The sequence below is a fragment of the Apaloderma vittatum genome, unplaced genomic scaffold (genome assembly GCF_000703405.1).
Source record: "Apaloderma vittatum isolate BGI_N311 unplaced genomic scaffold, ASM70340v1 scaffold9103, whole genome shotgun sequence".
Lineage (NCBI taxonomy): Eukaryota > Metazoa > Chordata > Aves > Trogoniformes > Trogonidae > Apaloderma > Apaloderma vittatum.
In genome coordinates, this window is record NW_009706377.1 from 15,401 (window position 1) to 32,109 (window position 16,709).

The 16,709-nt window shown below is 37.4% G+C and overlaps 1 protein-coding gene across 1 annotated transcript in view; it reads left to right on the forward strand.

Moving 5' to 3' along the window:
• ZFYVE16 (zinc finger, FYVE domain containing 16) overlaps positions 1–16,089 on the forward strand; it is a 23,428-nt gene extending 7,339 nt beyond the window's left edge. Inside the window, exons 3-17 of the mRNA XM_009865766.1 lie at positions 311–407; positions 1,845–2,021; positions 2,846–2,997; positions 5,456–5,834; positions 6,283–6,405; positions 6,495–6,650; positions 7,306–7,530; positions 9,295–9,377; positions 10,587–10,691; positions 11,508–11,658; positions 12,815–12,895; positions 13,469–13,631; positions 14,427–14,532; positions 14,862–15,026; positions 15,928–16,089. Coding sequence (XP_009864068.1) covers positions 311–407; positions 1,845–2,021; positions 2,846–2,997; positions 5,456–5,834; positions 6,283–6,405; positions 6,495–6,650; positions 7,306–7,530; positions 9,295–9,377; positions 10,587–10,691; positions 11,508–11,658; positions 12,815–12,895; positions 13,469–13,631; positions 14,427–14,532; positions 14,862–15,026; positions 15,928–16,089 — 2,325 coding nt within the window. The remainder of the gene's footprint in view (positions 1–310; positions 408–1,844; positions 2,022–2,845; positions 2,998–5,455; positions 5,835–6,282; positions 6,406–6,494; positions 6,651–7,305; positions 7,531–9,294; positions 9,378–10,586; positions 10,692–11,507; positions 11,659–12,814; positions 12,896–13,468; positions 13,632–14,426; positions 14,533–14,861; positions 15,027–15,927) is intronic.
• The last annotated feature ends 620 nt before the right edge of the window (positions 16,090–16,709 follow it).

Consider the following 16,709-nt stretch of genomic DNA (forward strand, 5'->3'; position numbering starts at 1 on the left):
GTGTGAAGAGTTGGTTTGTAGACATCTAAAGATTGTTTTGGTCCACCAGAAATACTTGGCAGATTTCAAAAGCTTGTGGTATGAATAGGTTGTGGAGCAGTTCTAAATCTACCCTCCTTCAGTTTACAAGCCTTTTTCATCTAGTACTTTCCCTTTTCCCCAAACAGAAATTTAAGATACATATGCTAAAGCTCCTTTTCTCCTTCCCTACTTCAAAAGTATGTATGTATGCATGCTTTAAATAATGCAGTGTGGAACTTAATTCAGGAAATATTGGGATTTTATCGATATTTAATTATTTTTCGTTCAGGTTTTTTGTGGTGGCTGTTGCAAACGAAAATGCAAACTACAGTACATGGAGAAGGAAGCAAGAGTCTGTACTGGCTGTTATGATGATATTAATAAAGGTAAAAAGTGTTTTTTTGAGTAATTGCAGTAATCATTAAAGAAGAATAGGTACAGCTTGCATCTCTTTAAAACATTGTTCTTTTGGGAAAGCTTCACTAGTTTGATTGATGTATGTTTTCCTGGTTTTGAGTGTCTTGTTTTCAGCTGGGACACAACTAATTTTTCTTATTACTAGCTAATACAGTGCTATGTTTTGGATTCAGTGTGGGATTTGGTATGAGGAGAATGCTGATAATACACAGATGTTTTTAATTGCTGCTAGAGCATCAAGGACTTTTCACCTTCCTATGCCTTGCTAGCATGCAGGTGCATAAGACGCTGGGAGGGAGCATGGCCAGAGGAACAGACCAAAACTGGCCAGTGGCATATTTCATATCGTGCAGCGTCACGCTCAGTTTATAGATGAAAGCTGTCCGGGAAGCTTACACTCTTCTTCCCGGATTGCAGATTTAAGATTTTTCTCCTCTCGGATTGCTAGCTGAGCCTCAGACGGTGCGTGGTGAGCATTGCGAATCACTCCTTTGTATATTCTGTTATTACTACTACCGTTGTTACTTTTATTTTATTTCAGCTATTAAATTGTTTTTATCTCCTTAGCTTTAGCATTCTCAGTTTTCTACTTGGTTCTCTGGAGTGGGTGAAGGGTGAGTGGCTGGCTGCTTGGTGTTTGGCTGCTGGCCAGGTTTAAACCAGAACTCTGAGATGGGGGGAAGAAGACAGTAATTGTACTTTTTTTGTTCGTTTTCAGTTATTTTAAACTTTGAGCAGGGAGCTGATTATTTTTTTTTATTTAAAAGAAAGTAGGTTTGAAGTCCATAGGGGTAAATATGAAGTTACTGGATCATGGGGCAGGAGTCTAGCAAAAGTGATCCTCCTTCCACATGGCCTTCTGTGTGTTTAAAGGCCATGGGACTGATTATTCTCACATGTTATTTGCCTGTTTTATGTAGCTTTCTCTCCCGGTATTTTTACAAGTAACTTAACTGGATGCAGTAATTGAATCATAAGATAACTTTTTCTTAACTGAAAACTAAGCATGAGTGCTTATGGAAGCATCAGGAGAAAAAAAATGAAGGCCTAATGTTTCATATTTAAATAACAAGTTGAAAATATACCAGTTTTTTAATATGTCACGTGAGTGAAATTTGACTTGATAATGTGGTATATGTATTTGCACCAAGGTATGTGCATCATGATTCCATGCAGTCATTCACAAGGAGGTCTGTTTCCATGTTGGGAACAAATTAGGCAAATGTACAAGTAGAAGATGAAGAAATCTAAGTTTTCCTCTCTACAATAGCTGGAGTGTTTGTTTTTTGTAACTAGCTCGCAGACTGTGCACTACTCGTGCAAAAAAAACCCCACACCAGTAATACTGCGCTGCAAATGAAATTTAATCAGTTGTGAGATCTTAAAAACTAACTGTGCTTTTTTAGCACAGGCATTTGAAAGGATGATGAGCCCAACTGGTCCTGCCCCCAATTCCAGCATTTCGCCTGAATGTTGTTCTGCTGCTCCACCTTCGGAGGAAGCCCAGATATCTGATGCTGCTTGCAGTCCTTCACCTTCTGCATTGTTACCTATCTCAGTACTGAAACAGCCTGGTATTGAAGGTATGCTAAATGTAGTATAATGTACCTAACACTTTCAGGATCTCTTTGGAAAGACTTGTCTATGACATCATGGATACATACTTGCTATAGTGCTATTTTTTGTGGGAAGTGGAAACTCTCTGAACTGGGTCAATAGAAAGCTACTTTTAGTTCCCAGTTTTGATGCCAAGTATTAGCTTGACCAAGTTTGTCTTAAGTCTTCATTTATGAAATGTGAATGTTAATTTTTTCATTGTCCTCTCTTTATATTGCAATTTTTTTGTGTATATGTTACTTTCGTAGTTTTTATATATCTTAGTCAATCTCTGGCTTATGTTACAACTGCCAGTCTTGCAGTAAAATGAGTAAGTAGTTGTTTAGGGAAAAGTTGCTAGGGAGCGGTAGGGGTTCTTTCTCTGTGTAAATACAAATGATTAGTGCCTAAGAAGTGTCTTTGTTCTTCTGCTAAACATCTGACTTTCTTCAGTGAGAATAATTTTTTTTTTAAAAGTGGTAAGCTAATTTTTTTTTAGTGTATTTCATCTTTTAGTTGCAATATGCATGTCATACTTACATTACTACAGAGAGACAATTGAGCAAGTAGCCTCCTTTATATAGGAACTGATAGATCTAACTATAGCATGGCAGGTTCCTCTGCAAGAATGAGGTATTTTTGCAGTATTTGCTTGACTGGAGGCTGGCTGATGTCGAACTGTATGCCTGTGCTTGGTTCCAGTAAACAGGTTCTTTTTATATTTGAGGGGAGGAGGCACTTAATTTTTACCTCTTTCAGATATTAAGTCAGTACAACAAAATAACAGTGTTGTTTTCTTAACCTGTCCTAGGGCTGTGCCCCAAAGAACAGAGGAGAGTTTGGTTTGCAGATGGTATTTTGCCGAATGGCGAAGTGGCAGATGCGAGAACACTTTCATCTGGAGCAAAGATGTTGTCACAGGACTTAAGTACAGTAAACTCAGACTTGCCAGAGGTACATACGGTATGAATTAAGTATGTGTAGGTGTTTGAATTACCTGTTCAAATACCTTTGCTTGCTTCTGGTGGGACCCCTTGCCATAATATGACTTTGCTTCACAAATATTTGATTATAATCTGAGCCAAAAATTTTGGGGGGGCTGGCTGTGAAGTCCTTGAATTGAAATATTCTGTAGACCATACATGAAAGGAAATTGTGTGTGGTTTGGGGTGTATGTGAACTTCAAAAAACTTCTTCTACACAGCCTTTGCCTAACTACTTTTATGAAGGTAACTTCAGCCATAGTTATGAAACCTGTCACTAATAATATGCTTACAGTAGAAGTTTGTGGGTTTTTTTCAGTGTCTTGCCTGTTGGATTAGGCTAAACAGAAGTTGCTTAGCACCCCAGAGTACTGCATTATAGGTTACTGCAAAACCTATATATTGCTTCTAATGAGAACTAATACGGAACTGAGAGGGGGCTTGGCTTTTTTTTGTGGTGTTGAACTAGATGCACTTGACAAGAAAAGCCCAAAGAAATGGTGTAGGTTTCCTGTGGAAAGTTTTGGAGAGATTTCTTCAGGTGGAGCCTTTTAAAAATAAAACAGCTTTGAAGTGCTGTCTCAAGTAATAACATAAATTCTCAAGAGCTTTTAAAACAAATTAGTAAAGCTAGTAACCATATCAGATCGTTATTATTTGTACATGGATGATCTGAACAACTACTGGGTGTGCAGCATGAAATTCAGCCTCAATCCATGAGGAAAAGATAATAGTAAATGTGACTTGATTTGAACAAGGAAGGACTCCTGTCTTCCATTTTGGGGAAGGAGTAGGATATTTTCACTTGCAGAAGATAAGCCATGTCTAAAATTAAAAGCAGCATGGCCAAAGGGAGTGGGAAATAATCATCTAATGGTTCTTATATGCAGCTTCACAAGCTCAAACAAAACTACCATATTGCAGCTTTAAAGTAAAGTATATACTTTACTGGTGGTTTACTAATTGGTCTGGGGAGGGGGGGTATTCTGCAGAAAAGGACATATGCATCCACAGAGGGGTTGGCTTATTTTAAAGTCTATTTCAAAGTATTATGGGAATAAGGCAATGCAAGCTTATTATACTCTAGTTTTAAGCAGCAAGGAGAACAAGCAGAGTAATGCACCTGATCATTACTACATGGAGTTAGCCATAGTTATTAAGAGAGATCCATCACCAATCGCCCTATTATCATCATCCAGACCAGCAGTGGCTGGGGAGACCCTGTTGAAGCGAGGATTCTGGTGAACTGTCCCAGCAATTGGGAAGTCCTATGCAGTGCATCTGTTCATAGGTGAGGTCTCTGAAGCTGCTGCAAGAGGGTCCAGCTTTTACACTGTTAAATGAACAACTTTACGTAACTTCAAATGCAGGAACATCTGGTGTTGTTCACTCCGTTAGACTCCTCCCACAGCCTGGCGTATGGGGCCATGAGGTTCATCTATAGGTCAACTTCAGTTCAGGGCCTATGATTCAAGCCATAGCAATACAACTGGGTAACACATAATCCTGAACATGGTGCCACAAGATGCTGTGAAAGTCAAAAATATAAAGTGATATGAACAAAACAGCAAGCAAATTCATGGGGAAGAATTCTCTTAGAGGATGATTTAGTCACATTCTTGTTTGTGTGTTTGTAGGGTGCTATTTTTGGCAGTGGTATCTTTTTTTTTTTCTTCCCTGACATGTGAATTCTCCAGCCAGAGGATTTACTGCAACCTGATGGCATTCCAGGAGAAGTATTACAGGGCAACCATAGAGTTCTTTGCATTGCAACAAGAAAAAAACCAAAGTCTTCCCTATTGGGATAGGTGAAAGTGTAACACGCTTGAAATACAATAGCACGCCTCTTAATTTGTGTTTGGTTGTGTTTTTTCACTGACGGCTCACATCCTAGTTGTGCCTATGCTCATAGGTTGTCATATCCATTTCATTGGAGGAGCAGCAGGCTAGAAATTAATCAGATTTTAAAACACTGGACTCAGTTACACTAACACATAGTGAAGATATAGAAATACATTTGCAGTACTGAACTGCTGATCCCAATGATGGCAATGACAATAATGACAATATTAAGTACCTATGAGTGGGGAAACAGTGGTACTAAACAGATGAGTGGAGAGGTACTTGGTTTATTGTAAACCGTGTTACATCTGACTGTTGGTGCTGAAATGACTGATCTGTAGTGCTCTGATACAAATTTTGAGTTACTGAGCAAACAAATTGATGATGCATGATCACCTAATGTAACTCATAAAGATGTAAAAAAAAAAAATGTATAAAAAAAAAATGTATAAAAAATATCCAGGAGAGGTTTGATGTCATCTTGTTTAGAGGAAATGCATTCTCAGTACTTGCAATAGATTTTTCTTTTTGCTTCTAGAAAGTCAACTTGTTGTGAGATAAAAGTGTAGATTAATATTTTTTTTTCTTCTTTGTAGGCTGCAAACCCAGAGGAAGATGACACATTAACTGATGTAAATCCAAAACTTAAGGAAGAAATAGATATTATTACAAGAATGGAAGAATTATGTCCTTCTGTTTCTTCAGCTGATGCACAGCAGGCCATTCCAGGCCTGAATGAGGTCATAGATGGTTATAAATCGGCAATTTTAGAAACTATAGAGTGTTCTCCTGCTGCAGAACCTGAGAAGACTAGTTCCAATTCAGCTGATCAGGCTGCAGGTGATATGCCTGTTAGTCCTTCAAGTTACAGAGCACTATGTGGTGTTGAAAACTGTGTTCGTAAAGGGATCAGCCTTGTGCCTGATGGTGATAAACTGCCGCCACTTTTGCTTGCAGTGGGTGAAAAAGGAAAAGGTAAAATTTGAGAAAATTGTTACTATTTATTCAACTGATGCGAGACTTTTAAATATGAACTTTTGTGTATAATCTGTATTTTAATACGATTCTGATCTCACTTACTCAAATATCCAACGTGCAGCAGCAAGTAAGTGTTATTGACAGGATAATATGTAATGAAGAGAATACTTTATCACTTAAATGCCTTATAGTAGTGACTGATGGTAACTAACACTCCTATTATATGGATGAGGAGACTTGCAGCTTTGTTACCAGCTACTGCTTTATTTTTAAGTGTTCTTTGAATCTCAGGGTACGCTATTTTTTGGTTGATTTGTAGTGATTCTAAGTTTGAGAATAATTACCACCTTCTTAAGATAGGAGAATGGGACAGCCTTTAATATGCTGTGTAATTCTTGTTTTATTGGCTGACATGTTGAACTAAACTGAATGTTAATTTATTTAGATCCTCTAGTGGAAGAACATCCATCTCGCCAACAAGTCACCTTGCTTCTTGTGGAAGGAGGTTCTAATCCATTAACTTTTATCCTAAATGCAAACTTGCTTGTAAATATCAAGCTAATAACTTGTAAGTAGTGCACATTTTCTATTAAATTTACTTTTCTTTTTCTGACTGTAAAACAACATTACTTTGGTGTATTATCTTTTTAATTAAAGATTCTTCAGAAAGGTGTTGGTACTTCTCCACAAATGGACTACATTGTTTGGGTCAGGCAGAAATTATCATTCTGTTGCAGTGTTTGCCAGATGAAGAGATTTTTCCCAGTGAAATATTTAAATTATTTATTGACATCTATAAGGATGCAATGAAAGGTATGTAAATTTTATTTTATAATATCTTGTTGCTGATCTTCAAAGGTGGAAGTTGATACGGCATTTTTCTGAACATATCTATGGGTATTTAATAATTCTGTTGAAAAACCTTGTAGCATTAGCTCTGGCTTCTAAATAAACAGCAGGAAGGGGGAAAAAAAGTTTCTTTGTTTCATATACTTCTGCATCTTAGTTGCAGACTTTTTTGTTGTTCGGTCATACTGTGTTGGAAATTCTGTATATAAGTCCTTGAGTCTAATGGTTTAGGACATCTGCAACTTAATTTCTAGAATAATCAATCTAGAATAAACAATAATCATACATGTATAAATAATTGATGTCTGTTAATCGAAGTTCATCAGTGGATGTGTGTCAGAACGTGGGTATGCTCCAGGGTTTCTGTACACCCCAAGGTTTTTGGCATTGGTTTAGAAAAAAATGATTTCATGTTCAAGTTCATTTAGTTAGTAAATTTAGTTAGTAAATACAGACCACTTAGGCTGTGGGTTTAGATGTCTGTCAGACTTCCAGGAAGGTATGAGAGACATCGCATGGCTTACCAGTCTGTAGGAGGCCACTGGTCAAGAGTAGTTTTCTTGACAGTAGTGTATTACTTCTGCAGATGTGCAAATATTCTCTGTCCCTCTTTCTACAGGAAAGTTAATAAGAAGCATGGAAAACATTACTTTCACTGAAGACTTTCTTGGTAGCAAAGAGCATGGAGGATTCCTGTTTGTTTCACCACCTTCTCAGAAACTCGATGATCACATTCTACCAGATATCCCTTTTCTTTGTGGCGTTCTCATCCATAAGCTGGAAATACCCTGGGCAAAAGTTTTTCCAATCCGTTTAATGTTGAGATTGGGAGCAGAATATGGGGGTAAGTTCTGACACTTTAAATAGCTGTATAAATGTAAGATTCTCTTTGGAAAATATGAACTTTTTACACAAGCGAAATATTTAAAGTAATCTCTGCAGTATTTTATACTGCACTTCTGTGTAAGACTGAAGTTTTACGCTTGGGAATTTACATTGTGCTGCTAGACTCCCTTAATTTATTTTTTTTTTCCCTCAGATGATTAGAAGAGGCTAGTTTACTAACAGCAGTAACTTATCAAAATGTCTGACACTTGTAATAGGAGAAAAATTTGAAAGGAAGTTCACAAGCCCTGTTTACAATTCTGACAAATGGGGGTTTTGAATTAAATTACTGTTATTGAGTATATTGGAAAAGTATTACTGCTTCATGAAATAGATAAAGGTTCCTTACTTTTAAGGATAACCTACTAATTAATAAATTTGAAGTCTCTAGGGCTGTAAAAATGCAGGAGGCATTCTTGCAGAGTGAGCTAAGTGCAGATCATGTAAACGTGCATCACCAGAGGTTGTGCAGTGATACAACCTCCATGCAGGAGTTACTTTCCACAGTCTGTTGCAGGCCGATGAGAGCATTTTCTGCTCTCATAATGAGATTTACATTGACTCTGCTCCAGCCTCGCCAAAGGAAAGTGTTTAGCAGACTCCCATTGCCTTGAGGAACAGATAAACTTAGCTTGAGAAAAACCTGGAAGCGAATACTGTCTTAAATGCCTTCTAGAGTTGCTTGTGTACTTGCATGAATAATGCAAGCATTTTAATTTAGCAATAGATGTGCTGTTTGTTTCCTGTTGCACTGCTGCTGGAGAGCAGGAGTTCAGCTAAGATGCAGCATGCAGCAGTTCCTTAAGTGGAATAGATTTCAAAAATGTATTGTATGCAGCTTTCCTGACCTGAATGCATTTTTGATAAATAATCCTGCTATTCTAGAAGCTGCAAGTCCATAAATATGTATCACTCATTTATGGATTTTTTGAATCAGTAGCTGATTTATACTGACCAGGCTTCTGTCTGCACATTGACAGGGAGGGTAGCTTCTTTGTAATTCATTTTTCTCTTAGCAAACTACTTGTGGTTTGATTTGGAATGTTTGTGGGTTTTTTTCTACCAGTTTTGTACCTTTGACCTCGCAGTCCTGAGTTAGATATGCTACTTGTTTTCAAATGGCTGCATATTGCGGTCCGTGGTCTTCTGCATCTCACTGCCTTCCCTGGTTTCCATCTGCATGTTTCCCACTGTAGCCATGAGACTTCCTGTTACTTTGTGTGAACATCCTCACTCACTCTGTTTTATCAACACTATGTGGTGCTTCACTTTGTATTGTAGCATTAACATAGAATCAGATGTTAACCTTTATGGTATTCTTATTCAAGCAACTACAAAGCCTTGCAAGCCCTCCTACAGCTGGTGACCCAAAGACTGAACCCAGGATGTTTTTTCATCCTGATCACCTATTGCAGGAACCAGAGCTGACACAGCATGTGCAAGCAGCAGCAAGTCTCTGCCACAAAATCCTTGGCAGTAGGAGAGTTGATTCCGTGCAATGACATTGCAGTAGGATGTAGCTGTGGGTAGCAAAACCATACACTGGGCTCAAGGATAGTCTGTGGCAAAGAAGCAGACAGGGCCTGTAGTTCCTTTGGCTGGTCAGATACTGAGATTAAGAAACATAGTCTATAGCTGAAAATAACAATAAATACTTGGCTTAGCAAGTTTTACAGTAGTTCATAGGTCAGTGTGACCTTTGTTTTTTCTTCCTCCACCGTAGCATATCCAACTCCTGTATTAAGTTTCAGGCACCGGAAGCCACTTTTTGGAGAGATTGGACACACGATTATGAATCTGCTTGTTGTGAGTAAATGTTTGTTGTGTTGTAATTTAGATTATGTAAAATGCCCTCAAAACTCTTATTCTTGAAATCTTACCACAGTTAACCTTGGTCCTACATAAAAAAAACTTTTGGCAAAATCATTGGGGTAAGTCACGTCTGGAATTTATGCTATTTCCTGAGAAAGTTTTTCTTCTATTACCCAAATAATTTGCTTTAAACTTCCAGTAAGCCTGTATTCCTGACCAGTAACCTTACTTTTCTAATATATGGATAGAATTTATCCTTAATGCTGTGATGAAAAGTGCTGTAAGGGTATGGAAAGAATTGTATGTGTTGTTTAGGTGATCACTAAATCTTTTAAGAATCTAGAGACCATTATAGCTGAGGTGAAACTACAGTCTTTAGTCCGTCTTTTGCCAACATGGAATTGCATCTTCAGACTTTGAGAAATCTTAATGTTGTTCTCCTGGTGAAGGGAGCTTCTATGGAGTTTATTTTCAGCTGGCTTAGGGTTATGCTGAATCTCCTTCATAGCTGTGTCTGTAGTGTAACTTTGAAGCAATGGTTAAAACACCTGCTTCATCAAGAGACGTATTCCTGACAAGAAGCACACGTTCCCACTGCTTGCTTTGCAAAATGCTGATTACCTGGCTCAGCTAGTACAAGACGCTTCTCTAACCTTTTTTTTTCAGCTGAGCTGGTAAAGGCAAATGAGATCACGGTATCATTTTGTACCTAATGCTGTTCTGTTGGAACAAAACAGAATAGGGAAGTTTGTCGAAGTGGTTGAGGTGATGAATGATAACTAATGTCAAAGAAAGGTGTAAGAAACAGCGCATTATTCGGGCTATATAACTCAACAAGTTAGAGCTATAGGATATCATATGAGCCTGGAAACAAACTGATCTAGGTGGTGGCTTCCATGCTTTATTTGAGAGCAGGAGAGTGTTGAAGTATTTTATTATCTAAAACAGTGTAACATACTAATGTGCATAAAGTAGTCAAAGTCTAAATAACCCAGTGGTAAATAAAGCTCACTTGTTAGTGCTACAAATTTGCTAATATATTTACTAAGCTACCCTTCACATACATCTCCAAGCCTAAGTAGACAGTGGCTGAAGACTTTGTGATCACTTTTCTTACTGTAATATACGTAAAGTGCTTTTATCTAGGTAGTATTTGTTATAAAAGGTATTTGTGTGCTAACATAAAAACTTTGTCTACTATAGGACCTTAGAAATTACCAGTATACTTTGCACACCATAGACAACCTGTTTGTTCATGTGGAAATGGGTAGAAGCTGTATTAAAATTCCCATAAGGAAGTATAATGAGGTGAGTAAAACCACCTTGATTGCCCTTCTAATCCAAACTGCTTTAGTCCTTACTGTTCATTTAATACCAGTCACATGAGCTCTAAAAGAAAATTTTAAAAAGGACAGGTGGCTCTTAAAGGCTGTGATGTTTTTATTCTCCACCTAGTTTCTAGGCAGTTCTGCAAGTGGATTCTCAGCTTGATGGCAGCTCTCTAAATTAATATGCTATTTGCTCTGCAGTAGACTCTCTGAACTTTAAACTTATGTAAGCATATGATAGAGGAGGCAAAGGGCATGAAATAATCTGATACGCATTTCCGTCTGCCTGGATATGTCAGAAGGTGCATAATGATGAAAGGTGGAGATTCAGGATAACTGTTACATGCTAAAAAATCAGCAGTTTCTTCAAAATATTTTAGCGTGTATTTTAAAGAGTGTTATTTTGCCAAGAACTTTAAAAAATAATTTCTTGCCATTGTAGTTCTTTTTACAATTTGTTCAATGCAGTGTTAACAAAAACCAACCTGAATAGCAAAGTGCATGAGGCTTTAAGTGTATTTTAGCTTTAAGACCAACAGAATCCCTACAACTGCTATTCTCATTCCTGTGTTACTCACAACTTACCTCTCTCAGCTGAAGTAGTATTTTTGATCATGATCATGATTGTGGTCAGGATTTGCATTCCTAGTCATCACACTATTAAAACTCTCTAGAAATAAGTGAATAATTTGGGGGATTTTGTTTTAAACAAGATGGATTCCTCTAAGGTCTTGAACTTAAAATGAGTACTGCGAAGTGAGATCTGTCAGTTTAATGACAAGTTTTGTATTGACAGGTAATGAAGGTGATAAATTCTTCTAATGAACATGTAATTAGTATTGGAGCAAGTTTTAATACTGAAGCAGATTCTCACTTAGTGTGTATGCAGAATGAGCATGGCCTCTATCACACACAAGCAATCAGTGCTACTGGACATCCTAGGAAAGGTAAGCTATCTAGTTCTCTTTTGTGGTGAAAAATCGTATTTCTAGAGAAGAAGGCTAAGTTTACTTTTAGGCTGCAAGGACACGACATATTCCCAGTACCTTGTTGAGACAAAGCTCAGCATTCAAGCAAGAAAGTAATTTAAATGCAAAATAAAATGCTGCTGTTTGATATCAACACTTATCCAACTTTTACAAATATTGTATTAATTGGAGATTAATATGTTCTTCCTCTTTGTTTCCAAAATCTAATTAGTATAGCTTACATTTTCAGACATAATCAGATTCTTTACATATTTCAAAATCTTAAATTTATTCTGTGTGTGAATTGGGTGCTGTCTTTACATATGTAAACGAACAGTGTCAATAACTGGGTGTATGGAAATGTGGTAACAGTGCAACACCTAGCAAACTGATACAAGGCCATATACAGAGAAGAGCATAGAGGTTCATTTTAGTTCCTGAAAGTAACACAGCTGTGCAGCACCTGGAATGGTGAGTCATGCTCTTCAACATGGTCCGCTGAGGTGCAGGGAGAAAGGGGGAGATTTCCAGGTGAAAATTCCAGACACCTGCCATCTCCAGTGTCAACTTGAAATGTTGTTCTGTGGTTCATTAAACATAGCTACTTAGCGTGTTCTTCTTTGAAGCACTGTGTGTAGTTAACATATATATGCAAAGGTTTGGAGCATGGAAATGTACTTGTGTCATCTTTTCTTTCAGTTGGTTTTAGTACTTCTGAAAATAATCTAGACTTCAGGAGTATCTTCTCTAAATAAATTTAGAAGTTGAGTGGCATGTCTGTTTTAAAGGAGTAAAAAAACACCAAACAACAAGCCACAGCACTGTTTCTTCAACTGTGTCTTATCTATGTATACTGTTCTGGCTTGCTGACAGTCTCTTAAAAGGATAGCGTATGCGCTCACAAAATAAGTAAACAATGCTGGTCTCTTTTGCCAGGATCCAACTGGCAAAAAATCCTTCTCTTTTTAGGGAGTTATATTTCATATCATCCTGTCAGTGAGGGAGTTCTGTTAGCGCTTTATGTGTAGTAGTACCTTTTTTGCTGGCTTTTTAAAAAAGGACTGCAAGTTGAACATTAGTAATGACAAACCTAAGTGATAGGAAGTGGTACTGATTTTAGTTCCTACTTTTCTAGTTACAGGTGCAAGCTTTGTGGTCTTTAATGGAGCCTTAAAACCATCTTCAGGATTTTTAGCTAAATCCAGTATAGTTGAAGGTAAGAACTTTGTTTTGTGTGGTTTATTTTTAAGAGACTTAAAGGGGGGGAAAAAAAAAGAAAGAAATTAGCAGCAGTCTTGTGCAAGATCTTTATTCCTCCGGAGCTAAACTTCAGGATTTTTAACTTCTTAGAGAATGCCTACTGCAAAAAAGGGCTGTATAAAAAAATACATGCTAGTTCACCTATTTTTTTAAAAAGATACTAAGTTTTAACTATTTTAGTTACTGTGATCTGTCCTTTACAACTGCCTATATCTGAAATTGTTTACATTGTTGTATTGATGAAATACGTGCATTGATGTACAAGTGCAAAAAACTTAAACTAATCTTAGGAGATTTATTTATTTATTCTTTCTTTTTAGTCTTAGTTCCACTGACCAGAAAGATTTTTCATTACTTCCCCTTTCATTTAGATATTTACTAGTTGGGGGATGAAGTCCATTTGGTGTCCATTCATTAAAAAGCTATAGAGAGAGGATTGGTCCCACTAGAATTTATGCCAAGATTCTACTAAAAAGCTGTGCTGCTCTTTCCAGACGCAAGTTGGAATTTCAACTGATTTTTCTTCTAGATGGACTGATGGTACAAATAACACCAGAAACAATGGAAAACCTACGTCAGGCATTAAGAGACAAGAAGGACTTTAAAATAACTTGTGGCAAAATGGATACTGGAGACGTAAAAGAATATGTAGATATTTGCTGGGTGGAAAATGAAGAAGAAACAAACAAGGGGTAATTGTATTACCAAAGCAAAACATCTTAGAGAATTCTTGTTCCCAACTCTGATATCCACCTTTAATGTCTTGCAATTAATCTAAGATGCTTTTAGTGAAAGAAAGTACTTGACACTAAAACGTGAAAGGGGATGGAATGGTAAACTACCTACAATCCTTTAGATGGCACTAACAGAACAATTTTGCATGTGGTTCACAAAAATTTATTTTCTCTGCTGGGGAAGCTGACAAGAGTGTGAACCCTCAGTTTCTTAAGACCTCCATGAAATCAGTAATTATTTTGTGTGAGGATGCAATTAATCCCTGGTGGGGCTTGGCAGTGCATAGTACTGCCCTTGGCCATTCACTGCTTGGAATGCCATCATTCAGCAAAGCAAATGAGATGTGATGGATGTGATTTGAATGGTTGCTTATGTACCTTCAACTTAAAGCTATAGATCACTAACTCAAAACTTGCCTTACCTTAAGTTACTTCTTATGCCACAAGTGTTTGTGTGGTAGACCTTTTGCTGTGACTTCACTGACCAGTTAAAACAAGCTGGCTTGACCTAAGAAGGTTTATAGCTGCTTAAATCTGTACTATGAGGGTTTCATTAAATCGAGTAGGCATTGTTTGTTCTGTATTCTGGTTCCTTTTGTAAAATCTATGTTTTCAGGATGCAAGCCCTATTTAACATTTTGTTGCAAAGCTGTTTAAATAGCCTTTAAGGATGGCTAAACATTTCATACAAATTATTCAATCTAAATCATAAAATGTTTATTTAATGATTAACCATACTATTATCTTCCACAGGATTTTAAGCCCAGTCGATGGAAAATCAATGGAAGGAACTCAGAGTGAAAAAGTACCACAAGGCAGAGACTTTGAAAGAGAGGGAAAAGTTATAAAGTGTACCAAAGTTAGTAAATTACATTGTTCTTGAGCTTTTATGCTACTTTTTAGAATAGTTAAGTGGTAAAGTGATCATACTAAAGAAAGTAAATGTATAGCCATACTGATAGGCAGAATGTTCTTTGCTGCTCATTAAGTTTACCTACTTCTAATTTTTCTCCTCTGAAAAAAACTAAAAGCTAGCATTGATAACTGAAAATACATAATCCAGATATTTCCATGGTCACTTAAGTATTTTGATTGAATAGATGAAATATTAGAATACTTTGCCAGCACTTCCCTTACTTTTTAATATAACCAGGCTGCTGACTGTCCTTATCCTTTCTGTAATTTCAGGTATACTATTTTCTAAAGGACCATGAACTATCCAGTCCTGTTCCTCACCAGTTTGCTAAAGAAATTGGTTTTGCCTGCAGTGCAGCTCTTTGCCCACACCTTAAAACGCTGAAAAATAATGGGATGAATAAGATAGGCCTAAGAGTTTCTGTTGACTCAGATATGGTAATTTTTCAACATTTTATTGCAGACACTTATTTCAGCTGAAATCTTTATTGGAAAGACCTTGAATCTCTGTCTGAGTGGTTTTGGTTTTTGCCCTATCCCAGATCCAGACTGAGGGTGAAATCTCATGAAGAAGCTGTCTTAATGACTAGTTTTTCTTGAAAGGAGTAGTCCTGTTTCCTTATTCTGCCCAAATTCCCTAATTGCTGCTGACAGTAAGCTGTCAGTCCTTCCCTAGTTCTAACTGTCTGGCACTCATCTGCTTCCAAGGTAGGTCAGTTTAGAGACTCCTAGACTTAATTTTCTGATGCTTTTCTGGAAGTACATGGTTTTCTGCTGATTTTGCTCCCTAATGTAGTTCAGTAAAGGATATGTGCACTAAAATCTGTACAGCAGAAAAGGACAGGGCTGCCCATCCAAGGATGGAAGGGAGCAAAGGTAAGGTATGTGATGCCTCTCAAAAGATTACAAAACTGCAGACCAGTTCAGTTTCTTGCTTCTGAAGGTGTTCCATGTTACACTTCCCTTTTTTATTTTTTTTTTTTTTTTAGAGAAGCGGGAAATACAGTCCTGAAAGTTTAGTTTTCAGTAGTATATTTTGAAAATAATCTAATAGTAACTGATACTAGCATATAATCAGATTGCTCTTAGACATCAGACTGAAGCAGTCCAGGATGCAGAGAATGTGTGGTGGCCCTGTAAAACCGGGGGGAATGTTCCGTGCTTCTTGCTGGCAAGCCTAATTGGTCGTGATTGACCTCAAAACCCATTGAGTTGCCAGTGCTGGAGTGTTTTATCACTTCATTTTAGCTGAAATATTCTTTTCCCAAGGTAATATACTTGTATTTGTCTCATCAATACAAAAACTCTTAATATCCACACTGTTATGTTTTTCTTCTAGGTTGAGTACTTAGCCGGATCTGGAGGTCACCTTCTTCCACAGAACTACCTGAATGAATTGGACAGCACTCTGATTCCTGTGATTGATGGTGGAATGTCGGATCCTACAAGTCTACCATTGAAAATGGAATTAATATTTTTCATTATAGAACATCTGTTTTGATGAGGCTTATTACAGGCACTGTACTGATTTGCTAGAACAGAACACCAAAGTTACAATTCTACAAACACTAAAAATACTAAAAAGTTTCTAAACCTGTTATGATAGATTTTCAAACTGTTTTTTAAAACTCTGAAGTCTTCTCTGGTTACTTTAACGCAAATGAGTTTACTTTGTAATGTTTCTTAACGTTCTGAAAGTTTACACTTAATACAGGTGCAGAAGTGGGCAGGTTTTTTTACCTCTTTACACTGTTGTAGTAGCACTTACTATATGTATTGTAGCTTCAAGCCATACTGTTTTTCCTCTTAACCTCAGATAAATGTGTTATTAAAAGTTGCAATAGTTGCATCTAATTTCTGCTGCATGTGCTTTCCATGTGCAAATGGACTAAACAATGAAGTAGAATCTGGTGGAAAATTTTACTGTCCACTGGTTCAACAAGGCCAAGCGCAAGGTCCTGCACCTGGGTCAGGGCAATCCTTGTTATCAGTCCAGTCTGGGGGATGATGTGCTGGAGAGCAGTCCTGTGGAAAAAGTCTTGGGGGTGTTGGTGGCTGAAAAGCTGGACATGAGCCACTGATGTGTGCTCACAGCCCAAAAGGCCAGTCACATCCTGGGCT